This window comes from Aythya ferina (assembly GCF_964211825.1).
Source record: "Aythya ferina genome assembly, chromosome: 1".
In the NCBI taxonomy this organism is placed as follows: domain Eukaryota; kingdom Metazoa; phylum Chordata; class Aves; order Anseriformes; family Anatidae; genus Aythya; species Aythya ferina.
In genome coordinates this window covers 118185237-118201970 of record NC_140296.1, presented here as the reverse complement: position 1 = coordinate 118201970, position 16734 = coordinate 118185237, and the positions used below count along the sequence as shown (strand labels likewise).

General features: G+C 38.7%; 1 protein-coding gene across 2 annotated transcripts in view; it reads left to right on the top strand.

Moving 5' to 3' along the window:
• The window catches only part of DCBLD2 (discoidin, CUB and LCCL domain containing 2), a 43387-nt gene that overhangs the window by 23475 nt on the left and 3178 nt on the right, over positions 1 to 16734 (top strand). For both annotated transcript variants that reach the window (XM_084522774.1, XM_084522775.1), the window contains 10 exons: positions 366 to 438; positions 3829 to 3962; positions 5399 to 5439; positions 6584 to 6799; positions 8393 to 8517; positions 12355 to 12502; positions 12853 to 13026; positions 13930 to 14023; positions 14382 to 14431; positions 15600 to 15737. In XM_084522774.1, coding sequence (XP_084378900.1) covers positions 366 to 438; positions 3829 to 3962; positions 5399 to 5439; positions 6584 to 6799; positions 8393 to 8517; positions 12355 to 12502; positions 12853 to 13026; positions 13930 to 14023; positions 14382 to 14431; positions 15600 to 15737 — 1193 coding nt within the window. The remainder of the gene's footprint in view (positions 1 to 365; positions 439 to 3828; positions 3963 to 5398; positions 5440 to 6583; positions 6800 to 8392; positions 8518 to 12354; positions 12503 to 12852; positions 13027 to 13929; positions 14024 to 14381; positions 14432 to 15599; positions 15738 to 16734) is intronic.

Sequence of the window (16734 nt, the reverse complement as noted above, 5' to 3'; positions counted from 1 at the left end):
TCTAGTTTATAAAATATAATTCATAAATACTGCTACTTACAAGACTTTCAATTTACAGAAGCCATGTAGTATTTATGTTAAAAAAAAAAAAGACATAATTTTATTATGTTCAGTTATTATAACTGAATTACGGATGAAATGGGTTTTTAACTACCTTTTTCAAATGCCTGTTCTGCTGTTGTGTACGTCTCTTCCAGAGTATATTTTTGTCTGATTTCTTATCTTTTCAGTTAGGGTATATCCTCATGTAATGATAAATGAATGATAACACAGTGTACTGTAAATAAAAAGCAGTGACTGTTGTATAACATTGTCAGAGTTACAGCCGCATGCATATCTTGACTTGACTTTTTGTTTTCTTCTAGTAAGTATTGTCCCGCTGGGTGTGTGATTCCTTTTGCTGATATTTCAGGCACTATTCCTCATGGATACAGAGATGTAAGTAAACTTAATACTGTGGGCTCACATGAATTCTGGTAAAATTTGTTATGTATGATTAAAACTCTGTTACAGATGTCTGCATTAGCTCTGCTGTCTGGGTTCAGGGAGTTGTGTCTCCTAAAGTGAATAACACGCTACTTATGTGTTTCTTTTTATGCCGCTGCTAAATGGCTGGTGCTTCATTGAGTCCAGAGGAGGCTCACAAAAATAATCCGAGGGCTGGAGCACCTCTCCCATAAAGAGAGTTTGGGAGCACTGGGTTTGTTTAGCATAAAGAAGAGACAGCTATGGGAAGCCTTCTAGTGGCCTTTCAATACTTAGAGAGGGCTCATGAGATAGACAGTGAAAGATTTCACTGGTCTTGCAGGTTTGTAGGGTAGGAGGTAATGGCTTCAAATGGAAAAGAAAACCAGAAAGAAAAGAAACTAGATCTAGATTGGATATTTGAAATACGTATTTTACCACAAGGGTGGTTAAGCATTGGTACTGGTTGCTGAAAGAAGTTGTGGATGCCCTATTCTTAGAAGTGCTCAAGGCCAGACTGGATGGGGATTTGGACAACCTGATAAGGTGCCTGTGCTCCTGGTGGTGGGTTTGGACTAGATGATCTTAAAAGGTCCCTTCTAACCCAAACCATTCTATGTTGCCATCTCCAAGAAGCGCCATAATACAGTAGAGACTTGAACATTTTTGCAAGACCTGCTGAGAAAGATGGATCAACCAAAATACTGTTTCATGTTTTGTTTTTGATGGCTTTGTCAAGTTGTGAAGTTCAGATTTATAAAGACAGAAACAATAGTGTGTTTTTCAATGGTGTCCTCCTGTTTTTGACATTAATATATCTCTAAACAGAGGCTTTCAGTTGTTTACATTGAAATTCTGTTTACACTCAGCAGCTGTAAAAAACATTCGCAAAACAGTTAAAACTATAAAATTAATGGTTCTATAAACGGGAAATAAACATCTAATAATGTAGTTTACTTAGAATGCTACAAAAAACTATACACTTTTAAAATATTTAATATGAACCTAAAGTATGCTTCCCTGATTTTTCTTTTCTCAAGTACCTGTAAATCCTAGGTTACATGTATAAATAACTTCCCATATGTTAAAAAAGAAAAAAATCACCACAGTGTAACTGTGTTAGATGTTCTGGTCCACAGTAAGTCCTTACTAAATAGCTGCAGGGCAATTTTTATACCTAGTAATAAGACAGAGTTGATTCTCTGCCCATCATATTTGCAGCATGTGTACACGTTCAGCCTGTTGGAATTCTTTTTGCCAAAATCTGCAAAAACTGTTTTCTATGCAGGAAAAAGGAAATTTCAGGAAATAAATTCCCTGTTACTTTGTGTACTTTATTATTCTATTCTGAATAAAAGGCAGAGAATTACCTAGAAGTCAAGTTCGGAAAGAAATCAAGTTGTCCAACACTTTAGACAAAGTTTCAGGTAGAAATTTCTCTTGCTTACCTTTCTAATGATCTTAGCTTCTTGCTGCTTTAAAAAATACCCTAAACTTTGATTTTTTTGGTGTGACCCTGATGTCTTGCACTCCTTGAGGACTTGCAGCGCTCATTGCTGACATCTTCTGGTGAGCAGGGATGAGAGATTTTCATCTGCTGCAGGATCGCATCCTTCTGCTTTCAAGGAAAATAGGAAGGAAGGGAGAGGGGTGCTGAGTTCATCAGCCAGACATAATTATATTTATTTAGAGAGCTTTGGGGATATTTGAGGGGTGAGGAATAAGGATCCACAATCGGCTGGAGTTTTTATGTGTGAATATACTGAAGAGAATTATATCTAGGAATGTCTCGGTAAGCAGTTTTTCTGCCAGTGAGCCTGAGATATAGGGGCCTCCTGGCCTATTGCAGTATGCAATTATTTCTCAAAAGGCCACAGTAGAAAAGTTGTTCTTTTTAAAACAACAACAAAAAAATGTTGAGGACAATCATCTATGAAGTCTCCCTTTTCTGGAAAGGATCTGCTGATTCCTTCTAACAGAATTGCAGCGAGGCTCAGTAGTGCCCAGTGGAATGGTTGGCAGAGCAACACGGCAAATGTATTTAGTACTAGCAATGAGCAGTAAATTTTCTTTGGGACAGCAACTGTTAAAAGTAAATATAAATCTGCAGCTGTCATCTGTTGTTTATCGGCTTGGGAAATCTGTGCTGGGATACCACACTAGGAATAAAAAGCTAAATGTGGTTCTGGAAGGTATATATGGAGATACCCAGGTGATCTGCAGGCAACTTGGTCCCCGCTGATACTCTAAAATTCAGGTTGATCCCAGTCACATTGGATGTGAGCAAGGGGCTGCCGGGTTGGCATGTGTCTGCGCATACTCAGTGCTTCACGTGGCCGGCAGTGCCTGTGAATAGTCTGTATGTGCCTGTTGCACTGTGCAGAGCCAGTCATCCTGCAGGAACTTGGCGTACACCGTTGAGTGGGTGCAAAGCCCTTGCTGCTAAGCCTTTTTTGGAACTGGACTGTGTTTCTGCTCCTTAGCACAAGGACTTTTCTGCCTTGAGCCCATTTGGGTTTTAAGGTCTTGCTTTCCAGATGAAAAAGGTGTCCCGAGCTGGTTTGCTGTGCAGTGCAAAACAGGCATCTAGCTCTGCTCAGTCTGTGCTGTGCCTGAATGACTTGGTGGAGTGGGTCACTCGTGCTGTCAGGACTAGGAGCCAGGAAAATGGAAATGTAACTATGTAACTGTGGTATTTGTTAGCAGGGTGGGACTAACATCTTCTGGAATACGAAGGGAAGAGCAACAACAAAAACAGTTTGATTAATTGATCTCCACTGACCTGTGCAACATAAATAATAGGGTTCCTCAGAAGAAAATGTATTCATACATTATGGTGTTTTTTTATGGATCACATTGCTGGGATGTTAAACCACGTTTAATCACGAGATAAAATATACCACCCTCTGGCTCAAAGTTACAAAATCTGTACTCCTTAGTTGTGAGAAAATGAAGAAAACACACAAAATATGTTTATACTAAAAGGTTTTCTTGGAATTTATATATTCAGCTTCTGTTGTCTAGCATAAAAGATTTATCATAGGCTGAAAATCTGTCTTGCTGTCTTTCTTAGAGTTGTTCACCTTGCTGATTACTTGAGCATATTTGATTGGAAGAGTTGCATTCCAAATATGTCTGTGCTAGGACTCACTGAAATGTCTGAGATGTTTTTTACATTTTTATGAATTCCACAATAAAACAAAGATAAATGATTTCTAACTAACAGATATAGTTAAATAGTAACTTTCTTAATGTCATAATAGCAACAAAAATGTGACTTGGCAACATAGCATTTACAATACACTGTGTTACTTAATTTATCTACAATGTAGTATTAATTTTTTCTTTTTCCCCCTCCTCAAGTCATCATCACTTTGCATGGCTGGTGTTCATGCAGGCGTTGTGTCAAATACTCTGGGTGGCCAAATTAATGTTGTAATCAGCAAAGGCATTCCATACTATGAAGGCTCCCTGGCTAACAATGTCACCTCAAAAGTGTAAGTGCACCTCCTGTGTCCTCCTTCCCTTTAGCACCATAGATCTCGGTATTGCCTCATCCCAGGAGTAATTTCAGCTACAGGATCTACATGTTCCACAGACAGATGCTGTTCTGTAAAGTTCTCAAAATTCTCTTTTACTCTGCAATTTTTTTCCCAGGTATTTTTTTTTTAACCTCTAGACCATAAAGATTAATTTCACAAAATCTGCAAGGAGCTTTTATCTTCCAAAATGCATGGCATGACCATAAATTCTTAATGGGCTGTGTAAAAATATTAATTTGTCTAGTTGTTTTTTTATAATCTGTTATTTCTAGTTTTTTTGTTAATTAGATACCATAATTTCTCTTGTATGAAAAAGGGGAAGTTTGATATCTAAGGATATATGTTTCTCCTAAACTTTCAAATTTTACAAGCTAGTGTACAGGTTTTTTTCCTCTTTTTTTTCTTCTTTTTTCCCTTCGTGTCATAATAATGTGCGTGGGGATTTTCGGGGGTGGGGGGAGAGGGGGCAGAGTAGGGGAAGAAGGTGGGAGTGGGCAGAAAAAATTTTTTTTTTTTTTTTTTTTTTTTTTTTTTTTTCTTCCAAAGCTGTCCTTTTAGTCCCCTCTGTAACTTAAGGATTATGGTTCAGACTTTTTTTTCTTTTTTTTTTTTTTAACAAAACCTTGAGGCAAAAGCAATCCAATAACTGCTTTATTTCCATGCTACTAGTGTTTGGAATCCAATAGACAAAGGTCACTTGCCCTTGGTTGTCTCTATTAAATGAGAGCAGCTACTGTTTGTCCTGAGGTCGGAGGTTAGGCTGGGGAGCTCAGTCATTGTGAGGAGTGGTCCGTGTGCTTGTGTGGGCAGACTCGCTCTGGGCAATGGTGAGATGAAACCTGAATAGTAAATAATGTGATTTTGGTGGTTTGGGAAATACCAATATGTTGAAGATGAAAATTTCTGAGTTTGAATGCAGGTCAAAGAAAATACTTTTTTTTTTTTCCCATTTCGCCTTTCTCCAAGATTTAAGTGTGAGAACTGTAGTGCAGTTTTGAACAGAGGAATTTGCAAAGCAGAGCTTGCTTTCCACTTGATGTATTGGTGTTTCCATTGTAGCTGCATATGGATGTCTGCAAGAATACTGCACAAGAGAAAAGAGTGTAACATGTCACTTTATCTCAGAAGTCCCAGGAACAGAAGTGATCAGCAGAGATTGATTCTTTTTATTATGATACGGTTAATTAAAAAGGGAAGCATCAGTTGAAAAGGGGTTTGTACTTAAAGCACTGTGACCGGGTGGCAGAAGTGTTCCTTTCATCATGAAATCCTTGTTTAGGCATATGCGTCTAGGTTTCAGTGGCAAGCAATCAGACAAGAAAAATAAATTGAAGGCAATTTGTGTCAGTTTTCCTTACTTAACACAAAAAACATCTTTTTCTTTTCTGCAGGGGACCATTATCTACAAGTCTCTTCACATTTAAGACAAGTGGTAAGCATTATCACTACTACTACATGTCAATACTTTCATATGAATTCCCTGTGTTCCATTACTTAATTTTGTTCTGCATAGTATTTTCACCGCCTTCCTCGGTAGTGTACATTTTTGAATTGTTTTACTGGCATGTTTTGATGATTAATCATCACTACATTTAAATATGCAGTGTTTTATGAGTAAATAGAAGAATGCAGTGTGTCATGCTTCAGTGATTGTTTTGTTCAGTTGCTTGTAGGCACATATGCATTTGTTGTGCTATGTTTATGCTCCCCTTATATATGTGTAAGACAATCTAGAACTGCTTTCTCTGTCCTACAGGGTAGTTGTCCTGCCAGTTTATACTTACTTGTCTTTTAAAATATTTTCCTAGTAAAAATCTTTCTTTAGTAAGCTTTGCTTATCTGCAAAAAGAGATTTTTTCATGTTTTGCTCCTCTACTATAATCTGGTTTAAGGTGACTTGACTCCTACACTTTAAGCACACCACTTAAAGCAGAATTAGGTACTTGTTAGTTGGTCTTTATTTCTTCTTTTAGTACAGGAGCAAATAGATATTGACTAGCCAAAAAGAAATTTCGCCAGCAATTTAGGTGTTTTTTTTAGCCATTGGAAGAACATGACATGGAAGGAAACTTAGTAGGAATGGTGACAAAAAAATTAACTAATTTCAAGGATGGATGTGTTTGAGCTCAAGGTGATATGGATTTCGACGTTCATTGGTGTATTGTCATCAATTAACATTGTGATACTGAGATGGTTTGAAAACCAAGAAATTATGTAAGCACAAAAAGGAGCAAGTAACCAAGTAGTCTCTTTCTCGTTCCTGAACTAACCATGTGATGGACTTTTAAACAACGACAGCTCCCCTCCAGTGCTTCTCTGCTAGTCCTGTGTGGGTGGTAATCGAGAGAATATCCACGTTATTCTTGAGCAGGCATAAAACATTTAGTAACTAAAGATCAGAAGTTTGGTTCCAGCATGGAAGAAGGCAAAAGACCGTGGTTTTTTTGGTAGTATTGTTACGGAATAAATATAGATGTTAGTTTAATATATGCCTAGCAAGTGTTAAACTCCAAGCAAATAAAACCATTGCATAACTTGGATTTTCACTCTGAATCTTCACCTTTTCCTGTGCTCAGGTTGCTATGGGACACTTGGGATGGAATCTGGGGTAATCCCCGATTCCCAGATCACAGCGTCATCTATTCTCGAGTGGTCTGACCAAACAGGACAAATGAATACTTGGAAACCTCAAAATGCCAGACTGAAAAGGCATGGGCCTCCTTGGGCTGCTTTTGTCAGTGATGAACACCAGTGGTTGCAGATAGACTTGAATAAGGAAAAGAGAATAACAGGTAAGTGAGCCTGATGTGGCTTTTAAGATGCATCCAGGAGGTTTGGTTACTAACATCATTTTTTTCCAGTGCTTAATCTCGGATAAAATCCAGAAGATGTTTAATTACGATTATAAGTTCAGTTCCATATCCTAGCTTATGCACCAGAAAGTCTAGAGTTGAACAAGTGGAGTTTCATAGTAAAAAAACACCTCTTTCATCAGAATTTGTTGAAATGCTTCCTGTGTTTATACTGTATCCTTGATGCTTCCTTACTGATTGTTTCCTTGGAGGCTCAAATCCATATCCAGTCAACTCGGTCTGCTGGTACCTCTGATGTGGGTGTACTGACTGATGTTTCTAGGTTTTCCCTGCTGCCCTCCACAGCCACAGTCAATCCAGCAGTGAAGATGGGAGCAGTTGCTGTGCTCTGTGTTATGAGCAGCAGGCTGAGCAAAACAGCTGGCAGCTTCCCCTTCCTGAAGGGGAACATGGACCGTGAGTCAGGGTTGCTGGACCCTCCTGGCAGAGCCTGTTGTGTTGTCCCCCAGCAAACGGACCAAACAACGCAGAGTGATGCAGCCAGAGCCTGGGTTAGGCTCTGCTCCTTCACAGGGATTGCGGTGGACCTTCTGTCATGGCTCTAGTCGCTGTGGTTGTTTGCAGAGACAGCTGGATATGCTGCGTATCCAGTTCAGTCTGGGTGGCTTCACGTTCTGGAAGCTGGGGAAGCTTGTGGTTCCCTGTTGCTGCTGATGGCAGCGTGGCCCACGCTGAGCAGTGAAGCCCTGAGGCACTTGCAGTTTGGGGTTAACTTCAGGGATAGCCTGCTTGAAAGTAAACCCAATGTCAGTGCAGCTACCTTATCTTCTGTGCTAATGTTAGTGTTTTCTATTTTGACTTAATTGTTCAGAGGCAATCGCTGTTGTTAGCGGACATGCTTGCAATCTGACTAAAGTCCAAACTCAAGTTGCTGTAGGTCAAGCATGTTTTAGAATCCTGGGCTTTGAGGCTACCCTGAGACATCCTGTTTTGATCAGTTTGGGTCTGTCTCCTAATCAAATGCATGAACTGGTCCCTGAACTCAGCTGCATACCTTGCTGTCAGCACCTGGGCTTCCTGCCCTTAAACAACTTAAGTTTACCTTTGGCATCGCCTCCTTTGGGACTGTTCATATTTTACATTACTCCTCTAATGCCTCTGCTAATAACCTTTCACAAAGCTGCTTTCCGTGTGAGTCTTTCTGCAGCTCTGAAGTGTCTGCTTTAGGGGGCTACAGTTCTTTTTGGTGGTGATTTTAGGTTGGCAGCACAAAAGCAAGGAACAGAGGTGCTATCTCGGCACCTGCAGGCAGAAGCAGACCATTTTCACCAAGAAATGGGGACTAAGTGCTTATGAAGGCTATATTATGAGAATTAAAATTTAAAAGTAAAATGATTATAAAGTTTTAGGAGTTTCAGACCCTGTCACCCTGAAGAAACTTTTCTAAATGTAACTGGACCAGTAGAGATTATAACTATCTAACTCCAGATTAAAAAGTTGATACGTTAATTATTTTTTTTTTTTACAAACTGGTGACAGTTTTTGTATAACTGGGCACTTTTATTTTCACAGGTATTATAACTACTGGATCAACCTTAGCAGAGTACTACTATTATGTGTCAGCCTACAGAATTTTATACAGTGATGATGGACAAAAATGGACAGCATACAGAGAGCCCGGCATGGATAAAGATAAGGTAAAAATTGCCACACATTTTCTAGGTATGTTCTGTGGAGATTCACAATTGTAAATATGGCCAATTTTGGTACAGTGAAGAAATGTTAAATAACTTTTTCAGTGTAATTTTTAATCATAAACAGCATCCATGCAGAAGGAAATCAGAAAACGTGCAGATATGTAGGGCTTTGAAGTAGCGTTCAGAAATTCAGAGGTGATTTTTTGACTGTTTGGGAATGGGAATATTCTGGACAAGTAACTTCTGTTGCCAGTGGTAGGCTGCCTGGTACTGTGTCCTTTTCTGACTAAGAAAAATAGGTTGCTTTTTATGTTTGTTTGTATCGTTTTTCCCCCAAATCAGAGTTTAAATTCTCATCATCTTCTAGATTACAGCATAAATGTTAGGGGTTGTATGATTTTCCTTCTTTCATAGCACTTCTGTTGATCTTTTTGACCAAGAAGTTTCTTAGTTGTGTAACAGAACAGTCCTTGCAGAGGGGAGGTATCCTAAAAGAACAAAATGGTATGTTTGCATGGCAAATGCATACCACAAGGGAAAAAATGTTAGCAGTAAGATAGATAGTACAAATTAATTTATCAGTATTTAATGTAGACATGAAAAGATGAGAAGGCAGGGCATTGTGCTACCTGTTCTTCCTAGTGCTTCAGATCAGATTTTCTTAAACAAGAGAATATTTGGAATGCTGACTTGAACTAGGATTTTTTCCTTTTTCTTAACATTCTTGGATGCAGTTTACTTCCATAGGCTTGTTGTATCGTGTACATGTGGATATCTGGTAACTTTTTAGGAGAACAAAAACCCAGTCTTAAGAAAGTTAATTCTTAAGTGGTACTTTCTGGGGTTTTCTGCTGGTTTTGTGGATTAAGAATGTTTCAGGGTAGGATGTAGCAACTTGTTTCAGTTGTTAAAAGCGACCCTGACTCAGGGAGCTTGTCTACTTTAGGTTTGCCTCCAAATTCTGTTTCTTGTGGTTGTATGACCACGGTCTTATAAGCAGCTGTCCACAAGGAGTTATTCTTTCCTTCCTGCTCCCTGTGGACAGTCCCCAGTGTGTAGATTCAGCAGCCAGAGCATCCTGCAGGTCTAGGAAACTGCGTCACGTGCTCTGGCTCATGACAGGCAGCAGCACCTGCTGTCGTTAACAGTTCCTGAGTAGCTGCTTTGGCTGAGTCTCACTCTGAGCTTCAGACCTCTGCCTGGAGAACCAGAAGGGATTCCAGGTGCTGAAATAAATGATGGTACCTTTCCTGCTGTGTTTCCAACCCTCGTCCTGAGGAAGTGCAAGGTAAAAGTACCATGTTGGTTAAATTGAGAGGTTTCTGAATACTGGACACAATCACAGTGGAGAAACTTACCTGAGCAGGGGTGGCTTTACTGCTGGGACTGGTCCATCTCCTTGAGCCTACACATGTGCTACCAGACTGTTAATACGAAGTATTCGAGGTAAACAAATCCAGTATCTTTTGCTGTTTTTTGAGTGCCCTCTTCTGGCTGTAAAATAAAACCTCAGCTAGCTGCCTAGATTTAGGCTAAGTTAATTTATTTTCCTAGAAAACATTTACAGCTATTGCCTGTTAATTGAGCTTGTTCTTTTCCTTGCAAGTTTGTGAAGTAAAGCAAAATGTGGAGCTTGAGATTACAGGTGATGCATCTTCTTTGCTCTTGTTATATCATTAGTTACCATGTGTGAAGCTCTTGTTATATCATTAGTTACCATGTGTGAAGAACTGTACATATCCAAAGGGCCAGCTGTGAAGGGAAGTATTTAAGTAAAAAAGGATTGGTGAGGCTTCAGAATAGCAGATTTTTCCTCTGTCTGGTACAATCTCATTCAATACATCTTTGCTTTTGGACACAAACGCATGCAGGTATCTCCCTTTGATCCTTATACAACTGTACACCAGACAAATCAGGTGTTGCAATTCCCTGTTTTTCAAAAAATGTTTTAAATTCCTGAAGTTGTTTAGGAGACTAGGAGCTCTTCCAAGGCTTTCCTGTAGTCCTCTATGTAAATGTCTTCTAGAGGTGTATCAGTATTCAAGACAAGCCTTCCTTAACACTTTTATCTATTTAAAAAAGGGAGAGGGAGGTTTGAAAATGCTTGAAGTGGGGAGAAATGACAAGTTCCACTGATGTAAAAGCACAGAGGTAAGCTGAGAGAGTCTGATAACAAATGGAATATCAAAGTGATTTGCTCACCAAATACTTGCAGTTTGTACTGAGCTGAGGCAAATTTTTGTGGGGGGAAAAAAATAATATATATTGAGCTGCAGGCAAAGTTAATTTACTGTCTTAACACTTGACATCAAAAAAACTGACTAATGAAAGTAGTACTAGTAAAAAGTAGTGTTACTTTGATACAAAATAAATGAAAATGTTGGTTACTTAGTTGAGATGTAGAAAAAATAATACATCACAAACATGAAGTATTGTATTTAAGTGAGCAATTCTTTTTTTTTTTTTTTTTTTTAACTAAATTGACTTATTTGATCAGTCAGTGCTTTCAAACAGGTTGACAATTACTTTGTAAGGAATAACCAAAATTCTTACACTCAAGTGGTAATAGTAATGGGGCTTGCGTGTCTTTTGGGAGTGGGGATAGACAAATTATGTAGGTCACGAGGCTTGATTCTTTTAAGGACTACTAAGGGATTTTTTTGGTTTTGGCTCTTGAATGGCGAGTGTCCTGAAATAATCCTTTTCTTTCAAACTAGTTGAGTATTGCAGTTGTTTAACCCTACAATATCTATTTTTTGAATAAAGTACAAAACACCAACAAGCTGAATTGTTCAGAAGTAGCAAGGTACTTCAGTGTTTACGTAGTAATGTGATTGAACAGAAAAATCCTAAATCTTTTTAATATTTATTTTGTGTGTGTGTTAGTAAGATCTAATTCACTTCTTAATTACATCCAACATGATTTGCAATATCTGTATCAAGACTTGAAGACATGATCTCAAACCAGTCCTCCACGGAAAACGATGGACTGGTTCGCTGGCATTGGTCTGGCTGTTATATACTGTGTTAAGCAGCTTAGTGCAAAACCTGTCGGCCTAGAAGCTTGTCAGTGCGCTTGCTCTGCATCACACATACAGTGACTCTCTGCTTACTGTTTTTAAATTTCAACCAGACAAAACAGTCTTACATTGTCAAATTGGCTAAGTTCTTTATATGCAAGGGCCAGCAGTGAAGGACCAGCTTTAGCTCATTCTTTAGGCAATTTCTGCTTCTTTTTCTCCCATAATCAACTGGCTTCACGTGAGATTTTTGACAGATACGATTTTGCTTTCCTAACATAAATATTAACATAGTATTTTGGTTTGAGTTCTGCTTTGTAGATAGCAGCCGCTAGAGGACAGTGTGACTACATACTGGACTTAATTCTTCCTAAGAAATGCCATAGCCATTCATAGGACAGGCCATGCTTAAACAACTATGCAGTGTGAAGGCACTGGTAAATTCCTGCTTTCGCAGTATCATAATTGCTTGCTCTATTTGAAGAATAAATGACAACAGCAAGAAAGAACGGAGTTAAAATTATTTTTCAGTGCCATAAAAATGCAAGATTTATTTAGCAATAGGCATTACCTGAGTCCCATCAGTACCTTTATTTGAAGTAAGGCAAAGGCTGTAGCAGGTATGTGTGTGTGTCTGTGTGTACACAACTGTTTTTTCTTCTGCATGGGACAGGGTAGGCAGCAGCACAGTTTTGGGGCTGAAATATTCTCAGGATCCTGCACTGCTTATTTTTGCTAAATGAAACATCTAAACCAGTTTTACTTCCTTAGTTGCTATTTATTTGTATAACATAGTCTTTTTTTTCTTCTTTTCCAGATATTTCAAGGGAACACTGAATTGTACCAGGAAGTTCGTAATAATTTCATCCCACCTATTATTGCACGATTCTTTAGGATTAACCCCTTAAAATGGCACCAGAAAATTGCAATGAAAGTAGAATTGCTAGGATGTCAGTTCAGTATAGGTAAGAACTGAAAACCCTTCAATTTTGCAAGACAAGTGGTGAAAGGTGTCAGTAAAGTTTATGTTTTAGGCATATTTTCAATGAGAAAACAATACTGAGCAGAGCAATCCTTCTGTAACTGCTACTGCTGAATTTCTTCCGAAGTTACTACACTTAGCCTGGAAAATAGCTCATTTCGGTGTAATAAGGTGATTTGGAAAGTGTTTCAAAAGACACCAGTCACTTGCTTTCCACATTTCTGCTTCATGTCTTTTTCCTTATTATTTATATTTTCTTGATACATTTAAAACTTGAAATGTGTGAAACGAGCCTTTCAAAACCCTCTTTTTACAAATATTTTTCTTTTAAAGTCCGCTCTCCTAAACTCACCATGCTGCCGCCACCACCACCACCGCAGAACAATGACAAGAACGATGACTTCAGTGATGACTTCATTCACTCAGTGAAGACGTCGCTGCAGACAGATAAAACAACTTTCACACCTGAAATAAAAAACACTACGGTGACTCCAAGTGTAACCAAAGGTACCCATGCTTAAACAGTGATAGTGTTTGGGAACTGCTGACAGTACTTTGCTATATATTGTGTGCTTTCCGAATTTAACTTTTCTTGACAATTTTCATGTGCTATAGCACACTATCAATCTTTTCATTTTAATATTTACTAGTATATTAAAGATGTATGCAGAAACAAACCCAACCCGATATTCTAAGGAATGTAAATATTACATGTAAACTGAGTTCAGCTTTTAATTACTGAACAATTTTTTTGTTAAAAAGGAGAAGTTGCAACTTGGGTTTCCCTTCAGAATTAGTCAGGAGTAACTGCTTGTTATTTAATCTGGTAATTTTTCAGGACAAAACACTTTTGCCATAGCTTGTCTTTTATGGAACAGTCACACTGGCATGAAATTCAAAAACCGTCTGGCATCCTCGTTGTTAATCGCAGAAAATTGTCAGCAGAGAGCAAGGTGATTGCAAGTGTAGGCAGTGGTGGAGTGTCCTTTGGATAGCAATGGGACAGGATGGTCTAATGTCACGTGAAGAGCCAGCATAGACAAATAGTGATTAACTGCCGAAGTCCTCTGGTATTTCTTTCTCGTGGGAGGTTCAAACTTCAGTGGTTGCATAGTCCCGGGGTCTTTGTTAGCAACAAAATATATTGTTCTAATAGAAATTCTTATTGATCAAAGCTGTTAATCTTGATGAGAAAACTCTCAAAAATACTGTCTATGCGTACATGTAGGAGAGATGTTAATTACTGTTTAAACTGTGAGAGCATCCAGGGGGGTAGCTTAGTTTAGCTGGGTGATCCAGTGGGATAGATATTATACATGACAACAACACGCTCTACCCAAGTAGTTTTTAAAATAAGAACTGATTTATGAGAAACTCTTGTCTGACACCACTTAATTTAATGGCTTTCAGATGTGGCATTGGCAGCAGTTCTGGTTCCAGTGCTGGTGATGGTCTTCACTACTCTGATTCTTATCTTAGTTTGTGCGTGGCATTGGAGAAACCGGTAAATGAACGGGTTAATAAAAAAGTATTTCACATGAATGTTAGTCTGGTGTGTGGGAATTACATAGTCTGCATGTATTGCCACGGGAACCACTTGGTGCACACTTCTGGAATGGACTTTTTTCAGAACCATATTCTCTTTCTGAGAAACTGTTCGTTTATTTGAGTAGCTAGCACAATGAAAAGCACTTCTAAATATTTTCATTTTAAGTGCTTTTACTGAAACTTGATTTCTCCAGTAGCAGCAGGCTGGTGCTTTTACTTTAAACTTGACAACCAGCTACAGCCAAGGTGACAGTTGCTGAGCATTAATTCATCTTCTGGTAAGCAGACTAATAAAACACTTTCTTTTCTCACAGCAAGAAAAAAACGGAGGGCACGTATGATCTACCTTACTGGGATCGTGCAGGTAACAGAATGATTTTATGACATCATTTACTTAGCATTCTTGGTGTGAAGTGTTTTTCAAATTGCAGTAATGGGCAATTTCTACTAGCAGAAACTTCTCTACTGCTGACTAGCACAGACAGTGGGGACAGTGAGCTTCCTTTCTGAACAGACTGAACTTTTCTGTTTTCTGAATTTTATTCAGGAATGGAAAATACCTCCTGCTCAAGCTTAAAGCTTCAGTCTTTTTTTTTAGTAGACAAAGTGTAGAGTCTCTTAATTATAAGGAGAGAGGCAAAAACCATTTATGAGGAATGTTTTTATACATTTCCTAGTCATATTTCTGGTGGTACTTCTGTCCTGGAAAAAACCTTTCATCTAGTTGTATGAGGTGTGTCAAGTTTTATCTTTTTTCAGCTTCCTATTAGCACGTGGGATTACTTGTATTTCCTTTTAGGTATCTTTTCTGTCTTTGCTGTCCTGTGCCACATTAACTTAACATCAGACAGTTCCACTGCACAGCATGTGATGCTGCAGCATAAAGAGCTGGTGCAGCAGTTGGGTTTTTACTGTCTGTATGACTGTGCTTCCTTTTTCTGACCCTAAGCTGAAAATTTCCATATTTGTGTTTTTGTTCTCTGGCAGTTTAAGTATAACCTTTATCCTTTAGACAAGAAACCTTTTAATGACCTTATTTTTATTTATTACATGTCAATTTCTGATAGGTCACAGCATCATTGCTTCAGCATGTTAGTGTCATAATATCCTGTATCAAAATGTTAATGATGGATGTACTTATTTTTCTCCTCACTTATTTAAATGTTCAGTAGGTGGGTCTGTTTTAAAAAGGACATTGAAATTTGGTAAAATGCAGTATCAAAAAAAACGCTGTTACACTTCTCTGTAGAACTTCTGTCTGTGCCCTCCCCTGGGCTGCCTCATACAGCAGTTCTGTAGGTGCTAAGGACTGCAGTGGGAGCAGACAGGTTGATACGATGACAGCGATGGTTTCACCTCTGAATCTTCAGGCTGCCGTAAAACATTAAAGTATCCCATTAACACAGCATCATGCAAGTACTGGTAATTTATTCTGCAGTAGTGAGCAAACAAATCAAGACATGGTGTAAAACACTGTAATAGCTTTAACTACAGTATAGATTTATTTTCATTTTCTTTAAATCCATGCGAAGGGTGGTGGAAAGGAATGAAGCAGTTTCTCCCTAGCAAATCAGCAGAACACGAAGAAACTCCTGTACGCTACAGCAGCAGCGAAATCAGTCGGCTAAGACCAAGAGAAGTCCCAGCAGTGTTACAGACAGAATCTGCAGGTACTTTTTTTGTTGTTTTATGGGCTATGCAATATACAGAAAAAGCCAAAAAATGCCAGGAATTTGGCTATGTTTAATACTTTTCTGGTTGCTTTGGGGAGAAGATGAGAAACGAGTAGTTCTGCAGGTAAATGCATATCTTAAAATGCATACCTTTTCAGCTCTTACCTGACTGATGCTGTGATGTGTGTGGATAGACACTGCCCCAAGTTCATGCAGAAGCTGAAAGCTGCTGTACTTGTCCTTGAAAGTCTCTCTAGCCAAACTGATGTGCATTTAAAATAGTATTACCACATTTTCTTTATGCACAAATTGGAAATGTGGCATTTGGTGTCCTGAGCTGACAATGACTTATATCATCCTCTTCATCTGGAAAATGAGGAATTACTGGTAACAGCACGTGCCCTTTACTTGTGAACCAGTCATTAGAGGAAGATGACTGCCTCTGCCTTTGGTTCTGTGCTTACGTGAGGGCAGAAATATGCAGACACACAGGAACTGCAGCTTCACAGCAGGCAGAATCAATTTTCTCTTTGGCTGCTTGTCTGTTTTTAACACAGCTAGCCATTTTTCTCACCTCTAGCTTTTGTTATTCAGATTAGCTGTCAAACAAAACCATCTCAGCTGACCATGTGCAGGCTTCTCCCCTCACAGGACAAACCCTCCACCCTAGGGACCACTTCTTATCCAAAGCCAGCCAGGATAATTTCATTTACTTTTAATATTGCAGGGAAGCATGTTTCAAAAAACTTGGTTTTGACCAGATTTACAACATGGGAAATCGTAGCTCACCAGGGAAGAAGTGTAAGCCTGAGAAATCAGGATGTTGTAAGCATAAGCTATCCAACAGCTTTATCTGTTGTGCAAAAATGACTTTTTTTTTTTTTTGCAAAAGCACCTGGTTGTGGCAGACAGACTGACCACTGGTTTGATCTAGGATAGTAATTTCTGTGATGCTGTTGACATTAATGTGTTGCTGCTCTAAGTGTATTTTTAT